The sequence below is a fragment of the Vespa crabro genome, chromosome 9 (genome assembly GCF_910589235.1).
Source record: "Vespa crabro chromosome 9, iyVesCrab1.2, whole genome shotgun sequence".
Lineage (NCBI taxonomy): Eukaryota > Metazoa > Arthropoda > Insecta > Hymenoptera > Vespidae > Vespa > Vespa crabro.
The window spans coordinates 6,022,643-6,042,500 of NC_060963.1; the positions used below are offsets into that span (position 1 = coordinate 6,022,643).

General features: G+C 28.7%; 5 protein-coding genes across 9 annotated transcripts in view; 3 read left to right on the top strand and 2 right to left on the bottom strand.

Annotated features, from left to right (window-relative positions):
• Nucleotides 1-62: 62 nt before the first annotated feature.
• On the bottom strand, nucleotides 63-884 carry LOC124426809 (NADH dehydrogenase [ubiquinone] 1 beta subcomplex subunit 3). 2 transcript variants are annotated; one of them, XM_046968946.1, is made up of 2 exons: nucleotides 740-884; nucleotides 63-486 (listed from the first exon to the last, which is right to left on the bottom strand). In XM_046968946.1, the coding sequence occupies exon 2, from the start codon at nucleotides 466-468 to the stop codon at nucleotides 163-165; it is 306 nt and encodes a 101-aa protein (XP_046824902.1). In that variant the 5' UTR covers nucleotides 469-486; nucleotides 740-884; the 3' UTR covers nucleotides 63-162. The 2 variants fall into 2 exon arrangements, with proteins under 2 accessions (XP_046824902.1, XP_046824903.1); XM_046968947.1 differs by lacking the exon at nucleotides 740-884 and adding an exon at nucleotides 564-718.
• Nucleotides 885-1,672: 788 nt separating this feature from the next.
• Nucleotides 1,673-4,854, top strand: LOC124426847 (fizzy-related protein homolog). Its single transcript, XM_046969006.1, has one exon. The coding sequence runs from the start codon at nucleotides 1,992-1,994 to the stop codon at nucleotides 3,450-3,452; it is 1,461 nt and encodes a 486-aa protein (XP_046824962.1). The 5' UTR covers nucleotides 1,673-1,991; the 3' UTR covers nucleotides 3,453-4,854.
• Nucleotides 4,855-7,311: 2,457 nt separating this feature from the next.
• On the bottom strand, nucleotides 7,312-10,887 carry LOC124427118 (nucleolar protein 58). Of its 3 annotated transcripts, none has more exons than XR_006942870.1 (5): nucleotides 10,699-10,887; nucleotides 10,424-10,500; nucleotides 8,797-10,286; nucleotides 8,366-8,692; nucleotides 7,312-7,976 (listed from the first exon to the last, which is right to left on the bottom strand). XR_006942870.1 is itself a non-coding variant. In XM_046969633.1 (4 exons), exons 1-4 carry the CDS (start codon nucleotides 10,741-10,743, stop codon nucleotides 8,538-8,540), a joined length of 1,767 nt encoding a protein of 588 aa, XP_046825589.1. In that variant the 5' UTR covers nucleotides 10,744-10,887; the 3' UTR covers nucleotides 7,312-8,537. The 3 variants fall into 3 exon arrangements, 1 of the variants encoding a protein (XP_046825589.1); XR_006942871.1 differs by having other exon boundaries at nucleotides 8,356-8,692; XM_046969633.1 differs by having other exon boundaries at nucleotides 7,312-8,692.
• A 153-nt stretch (nucleotides 10,888-11,040) lies between these two features.
• Nucleotides 11,041-13,272, top strand: LOC124427119. Of its 2 annotated transcripts, XM_046969634.1 has the most exons (5): nucleotides 11,041-11,463; nucleotides 11,622-11,761; nucleotides 11,913-12,031; nucleotides 12,108-12,256; nucleotides 12,359-13,272. In XM_046969634.1, the coding sequence occupies exons 1-5, from the start codon at nucleotides 11,457-11,459 to the stop codon at nucleotides 12,847-12,849; spliced, it is 906 nt and encodes a 301-aa protein (XP_046825590.1). In that variant the 5' UTR covers nucleotides 11,041-11,456; the 3' UTR covers nucleotides 12,850-13,272. The 2 variants fall into 2 exon arrangements, with proteins under 2 accessions (XP_046825590.1, XP_046825591.1); XM_046969635.1 differs by lacking the exon at nucleotides 11,041-11,463 and having other exon boundaries at nucleotides 11,624-11,761; nucleotides 11,899-12,031.
• A 5,571-nt stretch (nucleotides 13,273-18,843) lies between these two features.
• Nucleotides 18,844-19,858, top strand: part of LOC124427120 (cAMP-dependent protein kinase type II regulatory subunit) — a 13,119-nt gene continuing 12,104 nt past the window's right edge. Inside the window, exon 1 of the mRNA XM_046969636.1 lies at nucleotides 18,844-19,283. Coding sequence (XP_046825592.1) covers nucleotides 19,067-19,283 — 217 coding nt within the window. The 5' untranslated portion in view covers nucleotides 18,844-19,066. The remainder of the gene's footprint in view (nucleotides 19,284-19,858) is intronic.

Here is a 19,858-nt window from a genome sequence, read left to right on the forward strand (position 1 = left end):
AATAACATTTTATTTACTTACGCAAAAAATAAATAAAGAGAAATAATTATTTACAAAACGAATATTTACCGAAACATTTATTTATATTATTTATTTTTGTATTTCTACACTTGTAGTACCGCTTAATGGTCTAGCAACTATTGCATTTCATATATAATTATATTAATGATGATCACCATGACCATGATCATCTTTTTTACCCATTGCCAACAATTGTTCAATTCCTATAGTTATTAAAAATGCTGGAATACCAAGCTTCCATCCTCTGAAGCAAAACATCATTGTACGTTGTGCTTTTGTTTTATAATTAGGATGATAACGCCATGCCTCATTTCTTAACCAAGGATCTTTTAAACCTTCCTTTGTTAAACGTTCTTGAAATTTTACTAACATTGGAAATTTGTCTATCTTATAAGAGTCAGGAGAAGGTATTTTAACAGTATCATGTTCGTGTCCATGGCCACCCATATTAGATTCTATAATTTTCTGTAAAAAAGAAAAATATAAAAAAAGAAACATTTACTTATAAATACAATACATATATCCTCACAAACGTTTATTACGTGAGTCTAATAAGAAATATTTTATACGTCCATCCAATATTTATAATTGAGCAAAGGTTAGATTTTTATTTCATTTTAATTCTAACAATTATATAAACGAGAAGTTTTTTATAAATATTCTTATCAACTACTAAAAGTTAGCTGGAATGTTAATAAAGTCAAATTATATAACTTGCCTTTTCTTTCCGTTAAATAACTTCAGTATTGAAAGAATCATTAACTTTTCCAAACACTTGATAGTTCACGACCATTCGGGATATCCGTGAACATAACGGAATGATTTTTAGAACGCTTTACAATTGTAAAAATTTTATTTAAAGATAAAAGATAAGTTATACATAAAAAATAAGATAACATTATATTTGTTCGATTTTGTAAATTTTAGAAATATAAACATCATTAATTTTATTTTGATAATAATATAAAATATGAGAATATTTTTACTTTAACATTTATTCGTCTATGGAATAAGAGTTTCTCTTAGATTCATTTTTTGTTTGTGGCCTTCTTTAAAATTTATTACAAACATAAATACGTATATATTATAAAAAAAATTTAATATATCTATATATCTACAAGATATCTGTATAATTAATAAAGAGATATAGCAAATTATTATAAAATAATATAATATAAAAAATAAATTCATAACGTACATTTACACAAAATTACACGTTGATAAAAAATACCAAAAAAAAAAAAAATATTTTTTTGTAATATATTTTGTGTTTATATTATACATAATATATTTTGTATGAAACAAACATGATGTTATAAATAACAATATTTGTAATTATCTAAAAGATAAAAAATTTTAGAAAAACATGATAAATATATGAATGAAGTAGGTTCAAAAATATTTATCATTTTTGAGTAAAGGGACCTTAATAATAGAAAATAGTAATCAATAAACAAATAGTAAACAAATAGTGAAAAGATGAGTCAGAGACATATCTAAGGAGAATAAAAGAACAATAAGGCGATAAAATGATGAAAAGAAATAATATGTTTTTTCAAATAGGTTTAATTAAGGAAAATAAGGGAATAACAAAAAAGAAAAATAAACTCGTTCGGATGTCGCTACGTGCGTAGTTCTTGCTAGCCTCAGCACTTACATTCGCGTTTCCCATCTGTCGCGTTCGAGGCAAAATTTCAAATAAAGCCTTTCGATTGGAGGAAGACGAGTCGTTTTTCCTGCCCTCTCCGTATGAAAAATCTTTCGAGTTGACGTCGAATGGCGACGTAACGGGTTAAATAGCTCAGTTTTATCGGCAGATAGTGTCGGCTCTCGTAAAGGAGAAAAAGATGCCCGATATACGTGTAATCTAAGTGGCTACGTTATAATTAAATGAATGTGCGGCCACTTTAAAGAATGTGACTGAAAAGAAAAAGCTAGTGTGTACGTTATATTTCGTGGTGTATCAGAAGATGTTTCATCACGAGTACGAGAAGCGACTGTTAAAGTCGAGTAGCGAGAGCCACATAGATAATCTCGCGACTCCTGCCCATTATACGCCTATATATTTTTCGCCAACAAAAATGACAAACAATAGTTTTGATCGATTTATACCGACGAGGTCGGGTAACAACTGGCAAACAACTTTTTCGATGATTTCTGAAAGCGGCCGAAGTGGTCTTGCGACAAAGAAGACCCGTGAAAATGGTGAAGGGAGTCGAGACGGTATAGCTTATTCGTGTCTTCTGAAAAATGAGCTTCTAGGTGCTAGCATAGAAGATGTGAAGGGTCAGTGCGAGGAACGAAGAATACTATCTCCTCTCATGTCGAAAAATTTATTTAAATTTACTACACCCACGAAAGATCATACCCTTTTGGATCAAAGCTCGCCTTACTCTCTTTCTCCTTTAAGTGCTAAAAGTCAAAAGTTATTACGGTCTCCAAGGAAGGCAACTAGAAAAATTTCAAGAATACCTTTTAAAGTACTCGATGCTCCAGAATTGCAAGACGATTTTTATTTGAACTTGGTGGATTGGTCCTCACAAAATGTCCTTAGCGTTGGCTTAGGCAGTTGTGTGTACTTGTGGTCTGCTTGTACCAGTCAAGTAACTAGATTATGTGACTTATCCAGCGATGGTAATAGCGTTACCTCTGTAGCCTGGAACGAAAGAGGAAATTTAGTTGCAGTAGGAACGCATTTAGGATACATTCAAGTATGGGATGTGGCTGTAAACAAGCAAGTAAGCAAATTACATGGTCACAGTGCCAGAGTCGGTGCTTTGGCATGGAATGGAGAAGTTCTGTCTTCTGGTAGTAGAGACAGATTGATATTGCAAAGAGATGTACGAACTCCTTGTGTCGTGAGTGAACGACGTTTGGGAGCTCACAGACAAGAAGTCTGTGGTTTAAAATGGTCTCCAGATAATCAGTACTTGGCCTCTGGTGGAAATGACAATCGTCTTTATGTTTGGAATTTGCATTCCTTATCACCAATACAAACCTATACGGAACATTTGGCTGCTGTTAAGGCGATCGCGTGGTCTCCTCATCATCATGGCTTACTAGCTTCAGGTGGTGGTACAGCAGATAGATGTATCAGATTTTGGAATACATTAACTGGTCAACCTATGCAATGTATTGATACTGGATCTCAAGTTTGTAACTTGGCTTGGAGTAAGCACAGTTCAGAACTAGTCAGTACACATGGCTATTCCCAAAATCAAATATTAGTTTGGAAGTATCCAAGTTTAACACAAGTTGCAAAATTAACAGGACATTCTTATAGAGTTTTATATTTAGCCATGTCACCTGATGGTGAAGCCATTGTAACAGGTGCTGGAGATGAAACTCTTCGTTTTTGGAATGTGTTCAGTAAAGCACGCAGTCAGAAAGAAAATAAGTCTGTACTAAATTTATTCACAAGCATTCGGTAAATTTAAATTTGGTAAATTATCACAAAAATTTATTATTTTATGTATTGTACATACATATATTGCATATACGATTATAGTATTCTAAAAGAATCATGATATATAAAACATATATAGTCATAGACTATAAATATTTAGGTTTGTAGATAAGACAATTCAACTGGTGGTTGTAGTATAAGTTCATAAATGCACAGCCTGCAATAAAATGAGTCTTGTGTGCAATATGTCGCTACTTTGGTAGGGACTAGGAGGTATGCCCTTATAAGGAAATATGCACGAATTTTTTTGTCTTTTTGTTTACTTTTTTGTCTTTTGTCTACTTCATACAAAACAATTTTTTTTTATAGATGTGCTATATTCCATCATTGTATCAATATTAATTATATTTTTCTTTTTTTATTGAACTTATTTCTTATTCCTTTTTTTTTTCTTTTCTTTTAATATATACTGTACTAAATATGTAATTATTGCTCATTGCTTAATAACATTCTGATTCATCAGAATATTTTAACAATATAATAAATATTTTCCGATTTTTACCAATCACATAAATAACGATTGTAATTTTCAAGCAATTGTATTATTGTCCAGAAGAATTCCTTTAAAGGGTGTATTAATATTTTCATAATTTTTCAAAATATGTGCTGTGTCTGCTCAGATATTTGCAGGCTGATCGGTCAGACCATTAAAGTATATATATATTCTAAAAAAACTCTTTTTTTCTTTATTGCCACAAATACACTTTGGTTTCTTATTGATTATTAATAAATAACTGTGTCATATAAATCAAATATTACATACACTTTACTTTCTTAAATCATTTATAGTAACTTATGCTTTACAATCAGCAAGTTGTACAAATTTGAGTGGAAATGCGACTTATAAAATAAATTACTAATTTATAATATTACAAGAAAATAATATATTGTAATAACATGTTTATCTCTGCATTCAGAGGAGATCGAAAGTGGAAATATACATAGAAAATATAGGAAATATTACAACAAAAGAAATCTAAAATCTTATATTATCTTGTTAAGTCAAAAACTCATGTCTGCAATTAAGTTTATGGATATTATTTATAGACATTAAAAAAAAAAGAGTATATCATTTAAATAATTCTGGATTACCATATCTCTATAAAAAAATCTTTTTTATTAAATAATAACTTTCTTCTGTTAAGATAACATATTTTTTGTACACATTTTTCATATATAAAACTGTTACTTAAATTTATTTAAAATTTGAGTGATATAATATTAATATTACAGACATGAATTTTTTCTAGTAAAGGGTAAATGGGAAATAATATGTATACTCTATTTTTTAATACACTACTTTATCCCAGAAACTATAAGATGCATGTAGAAAATCAATAAAATAAATTTTGAAATCACAATTGTAAGTTTGGCGGCTTATATTTTTTATTATAGCATAAACAAGAGGATTTTATTCATATAGTATATATGAAAATGTATACAAAATTTAATTTCTTATATGTAATTTGAAATAATAATTTATGATAAAATTAAACATTACAACTTTATGCTTCTTCTAACATTGAACTTTGCATGTGGAGTTCAAAATATTCAGCAAAATAGAGCAGTATATATGTATTTGCACTGCAATCTGCATGCTTACAGATAAGTAGATGCTTGCATTGTTCTTTACATTTTATATTACATATCAATATGTTGATATTTTGATAATATAAAATTTAATACCATTATGGAAAATTATATGCAATAATATGCAATTTATTTTATAAAGTACATAATTTGTTTCTCTTAGTATCCCAAAACATGTTATTAATCTTTTAAATATTGTGCTCTTAAAATCTCTGATCCATAACTAATAATTGGAAAAAAATATAATTGTTTAATCTTGTTCAGAATAAAAAGTTGCAGCATATAATGCACATAATTCAACATATTTTTAAAATAAGCATAAGTAATTTGATATATACCTACATATATATACTTATACATTTTTCTAGTTTACAACATAAAATATTAATATTTCAAAATTATATTGTTTATTTATACCAGTAATCATAAACTATCTCAATTTCTGCCAAGCATAAGATGATCTATTTTTTATATAAAATTAAATTTGCTACAAATTCATATAACCATAATATGCATATAATGAATTTAAGAAATCTTTATATATTCATTTTCTTTATTATAATAATTTCATTTGTATATATCTTTACTTATCCTAGATTGCAATACTCACATTCCTATCAATAGATCAAATATATATATATATATATATATATATATATATATATATATATATATATATATATATATATATATTGTCTATTATATATATATTATATCTATCTTACTATACAGACATTTTTGGTTATGTATATTTTTAAACAGACATATACACATAAAAATCATAAACAAATATGAAATTTCTATGCATCCATTTGTAGAAATTTATTATCACTAATAAGAAATCATTTAAAGTATTTAGAATTTAATAGCTGTATTTATAAACTTGAACATTGCACAAAGCAATGTTATCTCAGATTCATAATAAGATTTGAGAATTCAATTTACCTGATCATAAAGTGTTGGAGAATAAAAAAAATATGTAATCAATTTGCTATAATAATTTTTTTATAACAGAGAAAAAGATTAAGGGGAAATTATATTTTTAATGATAGATTATTATTTTAGCCTATATAAAAACAATTATATCTACAAGTTATATGTATCAATTTTATATACATTAAAATGTAAAATAATACTTACAGTTCAAGTGTGTGCATATGAATTTTGATTATAACTTTTTCAATCATTCTAATAATGTTTAAAACAATTAAATTTTATGACGACTAAATAATTATAATAATAATCAGCTATGATTTACATGGTATAAAACACTATTACAAAAAAAAAAACACATGTAATATATATGGAGTATATAAATACATTTATTAGATAAATGTAAACATAATAAAAAAATATGTGTGTATCTGTTTTGGAAAATATTTCTATTTTGATAGAATACGTATACATAGAAAGGTTCTGGTAGGTATGCATATAGAATGCTTCAATAATTCTTCATAATTCCAAGCGTTTGATTTTTTAGTGTATTAGCATTCAAATCTAACAATTATAATAATATGCAATTCTTTGATGACAATATATCTATAACCTATGTTCATGATAAACTAAAGATTGTTATATTTACTTAACATAATAAATAAAAACTGTTTAAATCATTAATAACTGTAAAAAATATCTGTGTCTTGCCAAATATTTGGTAATAAAACTAAGTTATGTTATTTTGCAATAATGTAAGCAATCCATACACCAATTTACAATAAAGTACAAAATACATTTGTATAAGTTTATTAAGTGATTATATAATGATTTTTGAGAATATCTTTTTTATTGTTCTATATAACGTTTTGTACTTTTTCTGCAAAAAAGCTACTCTATAAATATTATAAATGGATTATAAAATTATGCTAGCATTGAAAATTTACATTTAACATCAGCTTATTTTTGTGTATGTGTATAACAATAAAGATATGTTAAAATTATCTATGACAAATAATTACTTCAATCCTTATTCAAATGAAATCCATAAATATTAATTTAAGATATGCAAAATTAATTTTTATCAAGTGTTAAAAGAATACATACATACACATAGTCTTTTAATTTGTTATATAAAATATTTATTAATTTATTGAAAATATAAAATAATTATTTTAAGATATTCAATTTAAAGTATCTTTAAATCATATGAATGTTTATTCAATTAATTAATACGTTAGTATTTTCTTCATTAATATTTTCATATAATGTAATACAATGAAAATGATATAGACTAGAACTTGATTATATAAATGATTTACTTTTATTGTGTACATAACAGTTTTTGTAAATTTGATGGCAATAATATAATATACAACATATGTTAACTTCAAATGAATATAATCTTTTATTATTCTAAAAGTTATAAGAGATGAACATAATGTTAACAAAATACGTTTTCTGCTAAAGAATAAATGGTTTTAATTATTTAAGTATGACTTAAAATAATTTGATATAAGAAGCAAGAGTAAATAATAAATTCACAAATATGTAATTGTGTACAGTATCTTACAGAACTTCTACAACGATAATACATGATAGACGTGATCATTAAACAACTATGTAATAAAATATTATTTTATATCAAGTTTGCATAAATTATTCTATATTGTATTGTATACAATTACGCCTAGAACCGATTATCTTTAATATATTCAAATTAGAACTATATACATATTGTTTTTGCGATTCAATATGTAATTGAAAAGCTTTTTTTGCAGTATATTTATAATTTGTAAAATAAAATTAAACTCTTATTTGCATTGCGATGATACCTTTAACACTTTGAGCATCGCGTCACTAATTTGTGGTAGATGTATTTTCATAGACTTCATTACCCATAAATGCTTTAATAGTTTTTACTCAAGCAAGAAAGATTTCGTTAAGGGTATTTATTATATATTGACTGAAAATAATTAAAGCTTCATTTGTTTAATGCATTGAACATATATTTAAAACAAAATTATAAAAAATTATATTGATTTTAAACGATATTCTGAGAAGCAAACAAAGCGTAATTGTGCTTCTGCCATAAATATAGGGCAATATATCACAATTTCGTTTATTTTATTTTACTAGTGATGTGAAATACAAACGAAATATTAAGGAAATTGCATTATCTTAGAACAAGCAAAAGATATAAAAAGTTAGACATAGGAGCGACTCGCGATTTATGGCAGATAATTTTTGTCAGACGTCACTAAATGTATTTAATGATTAAATTATCGAGGATAAGTAAATGATTAAAAAATATTTGTTAACTACATAAAATAATTCTTATTTACCTCTGCTTACCTGGGAAAAACTGGAAGCAAGTCATAAACTTTGCCTGGTGCTTATGGACTTTTAAGCAACTCCAGAATCACATTTGAAATATGTTGGGCACATAATATATTAATGACCAATCCTTGAAACTGTTTATATAAATATAATTACATATAAATCTAAAAAAAACTTTCAATGAAAGTTATTCATCTTGTTGCACTTTTTTTTTCTTTTTCTTTTTCTTCTCTGTCAAAACTGATTCACCCTCTGCTGATTCTGTTGGAATGGAAATGTCTCCTTGTGTCTCTACAACATGCTTTTCTTTCTTCTTCTTTTTCTTCTTCTTAGATTCTGAAACTAAAATTTACATTGGTTTAATAAATTCTGCTTTTTTAGCTTAATATGTGTTAGAATCTATAAATTGCATATATATATATAAATATTAAATGAAAATTACTGACCATTACTTTCATCATGTGGTTCACTTAAAGTTGCAACATTTGTATTTTCTTCTATTTCCGCACTTACAGTTTCACTTATTTCTTCATCTTGCTTGGATTCCTGCTTGATTTTTTTATTCTTTTTCTTGGATGTAATTTCTTGTTCATTTTCACCTTTTACTATATTTTGTATTTGTGAAGATCCTTCAATATCCTCAACATCTTTCTTTTTTTTCTTTTTTGGAACTTCTTTGCTCATTTGTGTTTCACTTTCTTCGATTACTGTCTTATCTTCTATATCAGAATATTTTCTCTTATTACTTGTAAGAGTTGTATCTGCAGCTGTTGGATATTGCATATATTCACTTTTGTTATGATATTTTTCAAATTTAGCTTTTGCTTTACTAGTTCCACTAATTTTATGTAAATTTCCTTCTTCGAGTATTCTTAATCGTCTTTCCAATTTAGCTTTATGTTCAGCACCAAGATCAAAATTTACATCTTCTCCTAATGCATCAACTCTTGTTGCTAAAGATGCTTTTGCTGCAAGCATTCTAGACATTTTTCCTTTATTCTGGACAGAACATTGTCCTACAAGCTGTGCATGGTAAATTAAACCATACTTTGGAGTATCCTTTTTGGTTTTTAATGCTCGAAAAAGTGCTTTTTCTGCACCAAGAATTTGTACGGTGGAAGCGGGGTGTTTAGCAAGATTGATAAGAGAACCTGCATGTGAAATTAAACGAGCACCCACTAACTCTCCAACTAAAATTGTTAAATTAGGTGCCATTGCCATCATTCTAGTTTTAAGATAATCATATAATTGCGCTCTATACTGTGAGATTTCTATGACTTGATCACATAAATGTTGAATATTTAAGATATCATCTTCTGAAATTTCAGTTCCCATTGATATTTCAGCAGCTTCTTTAACTTTTTCTTCAATATCTTCAGGCAAAATATCAGACAGGTCTGTATTTATCGTATTCTCTCTTGTTCCAATTATTTTTACACTTCGTACAAATGCAATATTGTCTGTTATAATTTTACCAAGTTCTGGGAAGTGCCAGCCGTACCATTCACGGCAACGCATTACATAGTTATTCAATTCTTTATCTAAATCATCCAGTAAACAAACAGCTTGTACTATCATGGTATCTATTTTATCGGGTGAAAATTTTAACTTATATCTGGAAAGACTATGAGCTAAGCCCAAAGCCATTGCTGTCATTTCTTTCTTGGGCAAACCAGCTAATAATCCATCTGCTTGACTTCGAATGCATCTCATTAGTTCTTGTATTGCAGTATTGCTCACACAAGATAAACTAAGTTTATCTTTTATAGCATTCCCTAATTTGGCATCAGCTACTGCTAATTCCTCTTGAAGTTCTGAGAAATGTTTCTTAAGGGTTCTTTTCAAGGTTTTAGACAATTTTCCCTCTACAGCAGCTGTTGTAGCAGCGAGAGCTTCTGTAGTATCCTCAAATTTTTCAAAATGTTTCAATTTGACACTAAAATTAAAATATAAACAGATATTTACAGTTACAATAATATTATACAAATATAGGTATGGATATAATGATCCCTTATATAAATCAAACGTTGTATATTTTTTATATTACGTGAATATGGAAATAAAATTTCTTACATTTTGTTTGCTGCTTCTGGTGTTTCAAAATCTAGAAACAAATTTTCTGTTTCTGCTAATTTCTTTTCATCGAGTAACTGTAATAAAATATTATAACCAATTAAAAGTAAACATCTTTAAATAATAAAATACATTCCATTATTTTTTCGTAATAATTTATTATATATATATTGTATATTACATATATACAATAACATATTCGGCTAATCCGAGCACGTGCAACATTATCAAGGTTATGATTTTTATAATTTCGAACGAAACACACATCAACTTACTTTAAATATTGCGTATCCCGCCGGAGTTTCAAAGAGAACTAACATGTTTTCTTTATTTAGTTCAAAATATACATATAAAATTAAGTAATAATTCACACACTCATTTATATTTCACGAGTTATTACAAATTCAAAACTTATTTCGGCAAAGCCAAGCCTCTCCGAGCCACAGAGTAAAAAGAGAAAGGAAGGAATTGGAGGGAACATTTATCACCATAGTATTTACATAGTATTGATAGGTGTTCCTATTCAAAGTGTTCTACAGCGCACTCTAGCGGTGAACTTATGAATCTTAAATGTTAATATCAATAAAAAAACATTAAAAAACAAAATAATCTTTAAGAATATAAATGTAATCTACATCTATTATTTCAGTTATTATTTAAATAATGACTATTATAATTCCTCAAAAATGGCAATATTCAAAGATCGTATAGAGCTTGCATAGTACCAGCTGACAACAATGGTCGTCAACAAATACATGTCATTCCACAAACTGTCATACAGTGTGTGGAATGTAAGGATCAAACATATGGATATAGCTTGTCCGAGCATGTCGTGTTACGATTAAAAAATATTTAAAAATTCCTTTGAATTTACAATCTGTCATAAATGTTTACCTTTCGTTTCTTATAATTTAATAAATTTCATTTTTAATAAAAATTATTGTAATTAGAAGATTGTATTTACATCACATTAAAAAATTCAATAAGATTTCTGATAGATCTATTAATTGTTTTAGTGTTCCTCAAGTTTATAATGTCAGGTAGGTTAATATTGTATATTTAAAAAGAAACACATGATAAAAACAGAATATATAACATATTAAATATAAAAGTTAATTTTATCATCATTTTGGACTAATGTAAGTCATTTTAATATAAATATTTTGATGTAAAGTAACAGTATGACTCTATTTTTTAGTATCAATTAATACAGTAGATAGTTTGGATTATTGTTATTTTCCTATTACGAAATCTCGCATTAAATTACGAGTGAAAGCTAATCATGATGCCAGAATTTCTCTTAGAACTCATTTGGGAGATGATTCAAATGTATATGAAGTAAGTTTAAAATAAATAACATATTTGTGGACTTTATATTTGATATTTAATTTAATTTCTATCCAAATAAAAAATGAATTTATTAAGTTTGGTATTTATTTTATATTAAATTTAAATAATTTGAATATTTAATATAGCATTGCTACTTTAGATTATTCTTGGTGGATGGGGAAATACCATGTCGGCTATAAGGAGAAATAATGTAGAACCAGATGTAGCTGAAGCAGAAACTATAGATATATGTGGAGATAATTGTTATATTTGGATACAGTAAGTGTTAATCTAAAGATAAACAGATAAGTAATGTTTTATTAATAAAATTAGTTGACAACTTATGTATCTATAGGTGGTCTTGTGATGGTATGTTAAGCGTAGGTCGAGAGGATATAGAATGTGAAACTTTAATGACATTTAAAGATAGAAATCCATTTGTTATCAATTATATAGGATTTAGTACAGCTTGGGGTGCGACAGGAGAATGGACTATAATGAATGGTGAGTGAAGAGTTATGTATAGCAATGTATTTAAAAATAAAATATAATTTTTGTTCTCTCAATGAAGGTATGTAAAATGTATAATATAATTATATTTTTTAGAATACAAATTTACATCACTTGCTATCAGACAACAACTTGCCGATACATGTCATTTATGGTTTGACTTTAACAACACATTAAGTTTTCCGCAAAATGCAGCTATGGCTTCTGAAGACGGATTATATATCGGACGTGCACATCATAAAGATTCTGTAACACCTGGTGGTATAAAGGATAATGTTTGTACTTTAGCATGGGGAGGAACAACTCATGACAAAAAAGAATTTCAAGTGTTATGCATTAAAGACATTGACTGGGTAAAATCATGGGAGGGTAGTGTTCCTTTGTATGCTCTTCCTGCTGGTGAAACAGAAGATGGTTATGCTCTTTTTATTGGTAGAGTTTTACATGAAGGAGTGTATTATGTAGGAAAAATACAACCAAATCATCAAGTATGCTATATACCAGTTAATGGACAAGAAATGCCTTGTTTGGAATACGAGACCTTGGTAATACATAATTACAATACCATGGAACATATAGGAAGATAAATACTTGTTAAATATGGAAGATATTCATTTACATCGACTGTATAATATATTTTGTGCATTCTATACCTCAGTACTATAAAATGTTTGTAAATGAATATAGAAATTAGGAAAATTATAATAAGCTATATGTTATGTCATAATTTATAATTACATAATCTAGATATTCATATATTTCTTAATATCTTTCTGCTATAAGCTGCAAATTTATTAAACAAAAAATATATCGCTATTGGAATGATAAATGCGAATATGATGCTCTGTGATCGTAATATTCTGTAAACTGTTCGTACCTTATATGGTGATAGTAATTTGTTTTGGACTGATAATGATAAAATGCTAATTATTTTTAGGATTATATATATGTATGTATGTATGTATGTATGTATAGTAGATAAGTAAAAAAGCGAATGTTATAAAAAGAGAAATAAAATTATATTCTTTGATCGTTATAAAATCGTACCATCTATTATAACTCCCCGAATTTATTCAAAATAAAAATAATGCTTATACGAATTTCGAAATATTAGAATCGAGCTTTACATCATCTCTGGTTTTACAATAATTTACGTCAATAATTAATACAGACATAATTTTTGAATGATTTTGATGAACAAACTCTCATATTAAAAATAAATGGTCAAGTAAAGACATAGCTTTTCCGTAATTTTGAAAAAGCTTTATTTTTTTTGAAAAAGATCGTGTCTAAAAATAGTGTTTTTTTCGAAAATGTTTATACACAAAAATATGCATAATAAAATATAAATCCTTGTCTTAAACCTTCATCTTTAAAACGTGTCTTTGTTCATCTAAATCGTTCAACAATTACGCCTTGATGTTTTCGATATTTTTCATGAAAAAACGTTTTATGTAATAATTAATGTGACCAAATATTTCTGGACTAGCTGATAGTTCACAATAGAAATGACTCGGATTTACTGAAAGATTATATTAAAAATTTGCACAGAGTACAAAGGGTTAATACATATGATAATTAGTACATAAATTTGCGAATTTAAAGAAATTATCTTTGAATTTAATTATATCTTATCTATTTGCCTATAGAAGTATTATTAGCAATGTAAAGTGTTAATATTTTAATATTTAATCAGAATTAAATTGAAGAGATTTTGAAAATAGATTGAGATATGCAGCTATTCGTCCAGTAGTACTTGCATTGCGTGATTTACAATTAGATTTCAATATATTGCAAGTATTACCGATTCAGGTCTCACTACGTGGAAATTGCTACATGTGGAGACCCACAAGTTAACGGTGATTCTACTTTAAAATCCGCGTTCACAAGCTAATCTAATCAAATTTTCGAGCAAATAAAACGAAGTCCCCTATAAGACTTTTAATCGCGTCTGCTAATATCCCCGCCTATGTCTACCGATATGCGCGCATGTTCTTCCTTATCCTTCCCATATTTTCACGTAAAAATCGATGGTGAATCGAGCCATTCGACAATACGTCGAACTCATCCGATTGCAAATGAATCTATATCTCTCGACGATCCCTTGATGATTCCTGAAAAGGAAGACGAAAAAGAGAAGAAATATGAGATAAAAAAGAGAGCCGGATAAAGCCAATTTTTTCCTACTGAAAAAAGGAAATCGCCTAAGGCCCCTCCCAAGAGCCCATTTTAAGAGTTCCACTCGATGCTCTTTTCCTCGATGATATAGCCTGAAAAGAAGAGGGGAAAGAGGAAATAGAAAAGAATAGTAAGAGAAGAAATTTAGTAGTAAATAAAAGAAGATTAGTTAAAGAAAGACAAAAGAATTGTAGAAAGAGAACAAAAATTGGTAAAGAAAAGGAAGGGTAGAAAAGAAAGTCGGCATGTTGGATGATCTTTCCCTAGATGATCTATTCTGAAAAAAAAGGAGAAAGAGAAGATAGAAAAGAATAGTGAGAGATGAAATTTAACAGAAAAGAGAAGAAGAGAAGAAGAAAAGAAGAAGAGAAAAAGAATAAAAGAAAACCGTGCGCACGTGTACGAGAAGGATAAAACTCGGAATAAACTGTGGACATTTCAAATATCATTCTACCAAGCAAAATTAGAGTAAAAATTGATTGAAATTGAGCTCGATATTCCCTACTGAAAGAAGGAGACTCATCCGAGGGTCCATACTGAAAAGCTTTTCCCGAGGCTCCCACCCAAAAGGTTTATACGATGCTAAAGCCCCGCACAAAGCCCCTCTCTATGGGCCCAATCCATACGTCCCACCCGAAACTTATAAATAATAATTAATAAGAATAAATATGAATAACAGCGGACGTAAGTGCAATAGAAAAGTTTTCTATGCGTTTGTCTAAGAAATTATTAAAAATTTCCATTATATTTAATGGTTATCTATCGAAGTATTAATAGCAATATAAAATGTAATTAATAGCAATATAAATTTAACGTTCAGATACAATTAGAAAGAAAAGATTTTGGAAAAGAATTAAAATATGTAGCCATTCGGTCGGTAATACTTAATATCTTCTATAAGATTTCGATATTTCGTAAATCAACTCATGTTTCATCACTATGAGTTGCTGCATTTGGACAGGCAGACGAGAACTCTACTCTAAAATCCGCATTCCCGTGAAGACATGAACTTAACAACAATTCAAATCTCAATTAAATATTAGTAAAATAATTTTATTTTTTAATTATTCCTTTCCGAATTGGCGATACCACGAACTGGAACTAGCTGGAAAGAAATAAGAGAAGAAAAAAGAATATATATATGAAAGATTTATTATGAAAAGAATTATATATGAAAGATAATTCTTGAATTTAATTTAATTTAACTCAAGAGAAGTAAAAAAAAAATGAAAAATTCTGAATACAGATCTAAAGAAATATTATTTTCTCTAAAAGAAATATTATATTAATAATGCGTGGCAAAATTTGAAGAACTTGGCATAGATCCCGTTCTGTTTATTTCAGTTCCATGTACATCTTCATTCAGTGCATTTTTAGTGCTCTCTATAATTGCCATATCTTACATGTTTCGTAATTATGACTTTAAACTTAATAGAAATAAGAAATATAATATTTATGAAAAATAAAAATATGAATTTAGTTTAACTTTAAGACAAAAGAACAAAATGAAAAATGTATAAAACTCGATTTTAATAATAAAAATGCAAAATATTAAATAATCCTACTGTATGCGGGCAAACTGGGACCTTGGCACACTTCTTTGTGTGCTCGTTTCAGCTTCCAGTACACGTTGATTCAATGCACTTTCAGTGATCCTCATAATTGACATATACGTTTCGTAGATATATGACTTTAATATAGAATTCGATTTTATTAAAATAAAATTATGAATTTAATTGAACTTTAGAAAAAAAAATGTGCAAAATTTATCACTCGCCTTTAACGTAAAACTTGATTTTATTAAAACTAAAATTATGAATTTAATTGAACATTAGAAAAGAGAAAATGTGCAAAATTTTATGTCTCGATTTTAATAATTAAAATGCATAAAATATGAAATAATTCTATTCGCATATGTAAAATCGCAGATAGAATGTTACGTCATCTCAGTTTTTCAAATTTACACACTTATACCCATCACCATAAGAACATTTTGAGTGACAACATTAAAATAAAATAATAAAATTAAAATATGAAATAAGTAAAATTAAAATATGACTAAGAGCCATTTTTGAAAGTTTCTGGTGAACTTTTGAAAATAACTCAATAATCTAATAATTGTTCTCTTGAGTTACAGTTTGTGGAAATCTCTTCAACATATAACTTCTTCTTTGCTTTGTCCCCTAATCTAATCGATTATCACTCAAAAACTGTAACGACAAAATTTGATTCCAAATTTTTAAATATGAAAGAGTATACTTAAATATATCTGAAAAGTATAGATCTTATTCTTTTGGATAGAATATTACCATTTCGAGAGATACCTTTACGCAGCGTAGGAGAAATTAGTATATTAATTGCTGAAAATCCTGAGCTAAAAATTTATTATCTATGTTTACGGAATATGACTCTACAAATCTCTTTGTTTTTTAGCAAATACTCTATTCGATTTTTCTCTTTCAAAAGCAATAACTCTATTGAGACTTTTCTTTTGTCAATTAAATTGATTAAATGTTTAATTAATAGTTATTTAAAAATATAAAGTAAATCCTTGGACGATTCTTCTTACAAGTGAGTATTTTTATTATTATAAGAATAATATATTTAACAACTCTAATGATTACATTGCATGGAGTTGATGCAAAAACACTTGTTGATTAAATCGCAAAATGCCAACGCTACTTTCGACGTTCAAAATTTATTGCCAATTCAAAATTTAAGTCTAATGCAAAAGAAATTAAAATTATTTTACGTTTCTCACGCGTTAACGTCGTTTTAACGTTTAGGCGAATGTAATATTATTTAAATATTATTTTATTGTATTCCGTGTATATTAGAGACTGTTTAAATAATTGAAAAATTATCGAAAGTATTAATTTATAAGTTTTCACGTTTAGAAAGAAAGAGTTTCGATCTTCACGCGTCAGAATTCAGAAACTAACACGATAATCATTAAAGTTAATTAAAAGATTTGTTTATGTTTATATTGCATAAGGCCAATCATCTCTAGATAAAAATTTTAAAGGATTAAAATCTTATATTAAAATTATTTTAAGTTTTTCGCGCTTTGTGAAATTTTTTCTGATATTAATCTTTACGATATGGAAATTAATAATGGGTGTACGAGCTTCTCTTTTGTCACAAATTTCGAGGGAGCGTTATAATATAAAACTTTTTCTACACGAAAAATGTCGAAAACAGCATTTACACCAATAATAAGAGAACATGTGTAATTCTTGATCAATTTTGATGGGTAAGATCTCATTTAAAAAATGAAGGTTTTGTTTAGATATGTCTTTTCCGAATTTTTGAAGAAGTTCTTTATTTGTGCATGAACTAGTCTCGAAAAATATCATTTTTTAACACGATTTTTTTCAAAGAAAAAACTATATAAGCTTATTAAGTTTATTTTTTAATAAAGCTATATAAAGTTATATAAATTTAACTAGAAAAGAAAAATATAACATTTGTACAATTAACAAACACTTCTCAGTTAATCTATCTAAAGAAATATAATTTAGCATATAGTTTTTTCTTACTTTTGTCTGATGTATTACTTATATTTTTTTTACTATATATAAAAATTTCTCTAACACTTTAGCTCGATTATTATGTTATACGTAAAAGGATTATAACCTGCACAAGTTTATACATCGATATAATAAACATATGTTTCCCTATTACGTATATAGTTTATATTTTGTCCGTGCTTGTCATTGAAGTCGCATACGCTATGAGCGATAATTGATAAACAGCCTTAAACGTAATTTAGTTCAGCTAAGGGCTCGCTAGATGGAGTCGATGACGTGCAAATTAAATTACAAATCCGTGATGTTTCTATAAAATGCATACATCGTGGTGAGCCATAGTTGCCATTTTCACGATCGGGTCATCGTTTCTTCATCTGTTTTTCCGCGATCGCGCCTATGTCCGAAGTAATTTAATGTTGCGCTTTAAAAAACGACAAAAAAGTAAGGGTGGACGGGCGAATGGTCGCAGGATAGATTAGAAACGTTGACTGTAAGATTAGAGCACGCGCGCGCGCGCGTGCGACGTGGTCACAGAAGAGAGGAGTAGAGGGAGCGGTGGTGGGCTAGTTAGCTGTGAGAAAAGTAGAGATAGACATTTTGGAAAGTCTCCGTTTTCATCGATTTCACCGTAATAAAAGACATACGAAAAATATAAAAGAAAACTTCCTCTTTGAGATAATAAAAAAGGAAGAAAAAGTGAAAAAAATAAAACGTTTCAAGCAGAGTTGATTGAAAGAGAGAGAGAGAGAGGGAGAGAGAGAGAGAGAGTGGGAGAGCGAGAGAGAGAGAGTGGGAAAGCGAGAGAGAAAGAGAAAGAGCGAGCGTGAGAGGAAGTGAGAGAGAAAGAGGGTGGGAGCGCGCGAGAGTAAGAAAGAGAGGAAGAGAGTGAGAAAGATAGAAAGAAAGATAGAAGAAAGAAAGAAAGCAAGAAAGAAAGAAAAAAAGAAAGAAAGAAAGGAGCAGTTAGGAGAAGGCGCGCGCGTGCGTGCGTACGTGCGCGCGGCGTTAAGAGACAAGAGAAGCGATAGGCGACGGACGCGATACGTCGCGGCTGCCGGCGGAACGTTGCAAAGGGACGTTCGCGCGAATAGAAAAAATGAGCTGTCAACGTAATGCTGGCAAGATCACGGTGCCGGACGACCTTAGAGACGTTCTCCTGGAATTTACGATCAGTTATTTGTTAGAGCAGCCCGGGGATATAATCGACTATGCGGTCGAGTTCTTCACGCGACTCAGGGACAATCGACGAACGCAGTTGATTCAGCCCGATGCGCACACTTGTGCTTCGACACCGGACGAGTCTGTTGATGAAGGTACGTGTCCTATGCCAATTAATATCTTTATCTTAACGATCAAACGACTTCTATGCTATGTTAGAATAGCGAATTCTCTTTATGAAGGAAAAAAATCGCCTTATCGCGCTCGTCTTCAATGGACAATAGTTATTTTTCTTAATGAGTTTTCGCGGATGATTGATGCGAAAAATGGAAGAAAGAGATAATATGGAGATAACGTGTTTTACTAAATCCCCCCCCCCCCCCCCCACGAGGTAACCAAATCCACGCGAGTAATCCAAAATTCTTCCATTTGAAATTCTTACTTTTCTTACAAGAGAAAATATATGTTTTGAATTCTTGTTTGATTTCATTATTATTGGCACGACGTTGTTAAGATCCTCGTGTAAAACAAGTTAATCGATGTTGAATTTTCGCTACGAGATTAATTTTTAAACAGAGAACCATTGTCCATCCCTAACAGTAAGGTAAAAGGCGATTGGAGAAGAGATTGATGATTGAGTCGCGAATAATCTTTCTTTTATTATTAGACCTTTCCGATTGCTTGCATAATAATCGGCATAGGCGCAGTAGAAGTATGGCGCGCGTCTCGA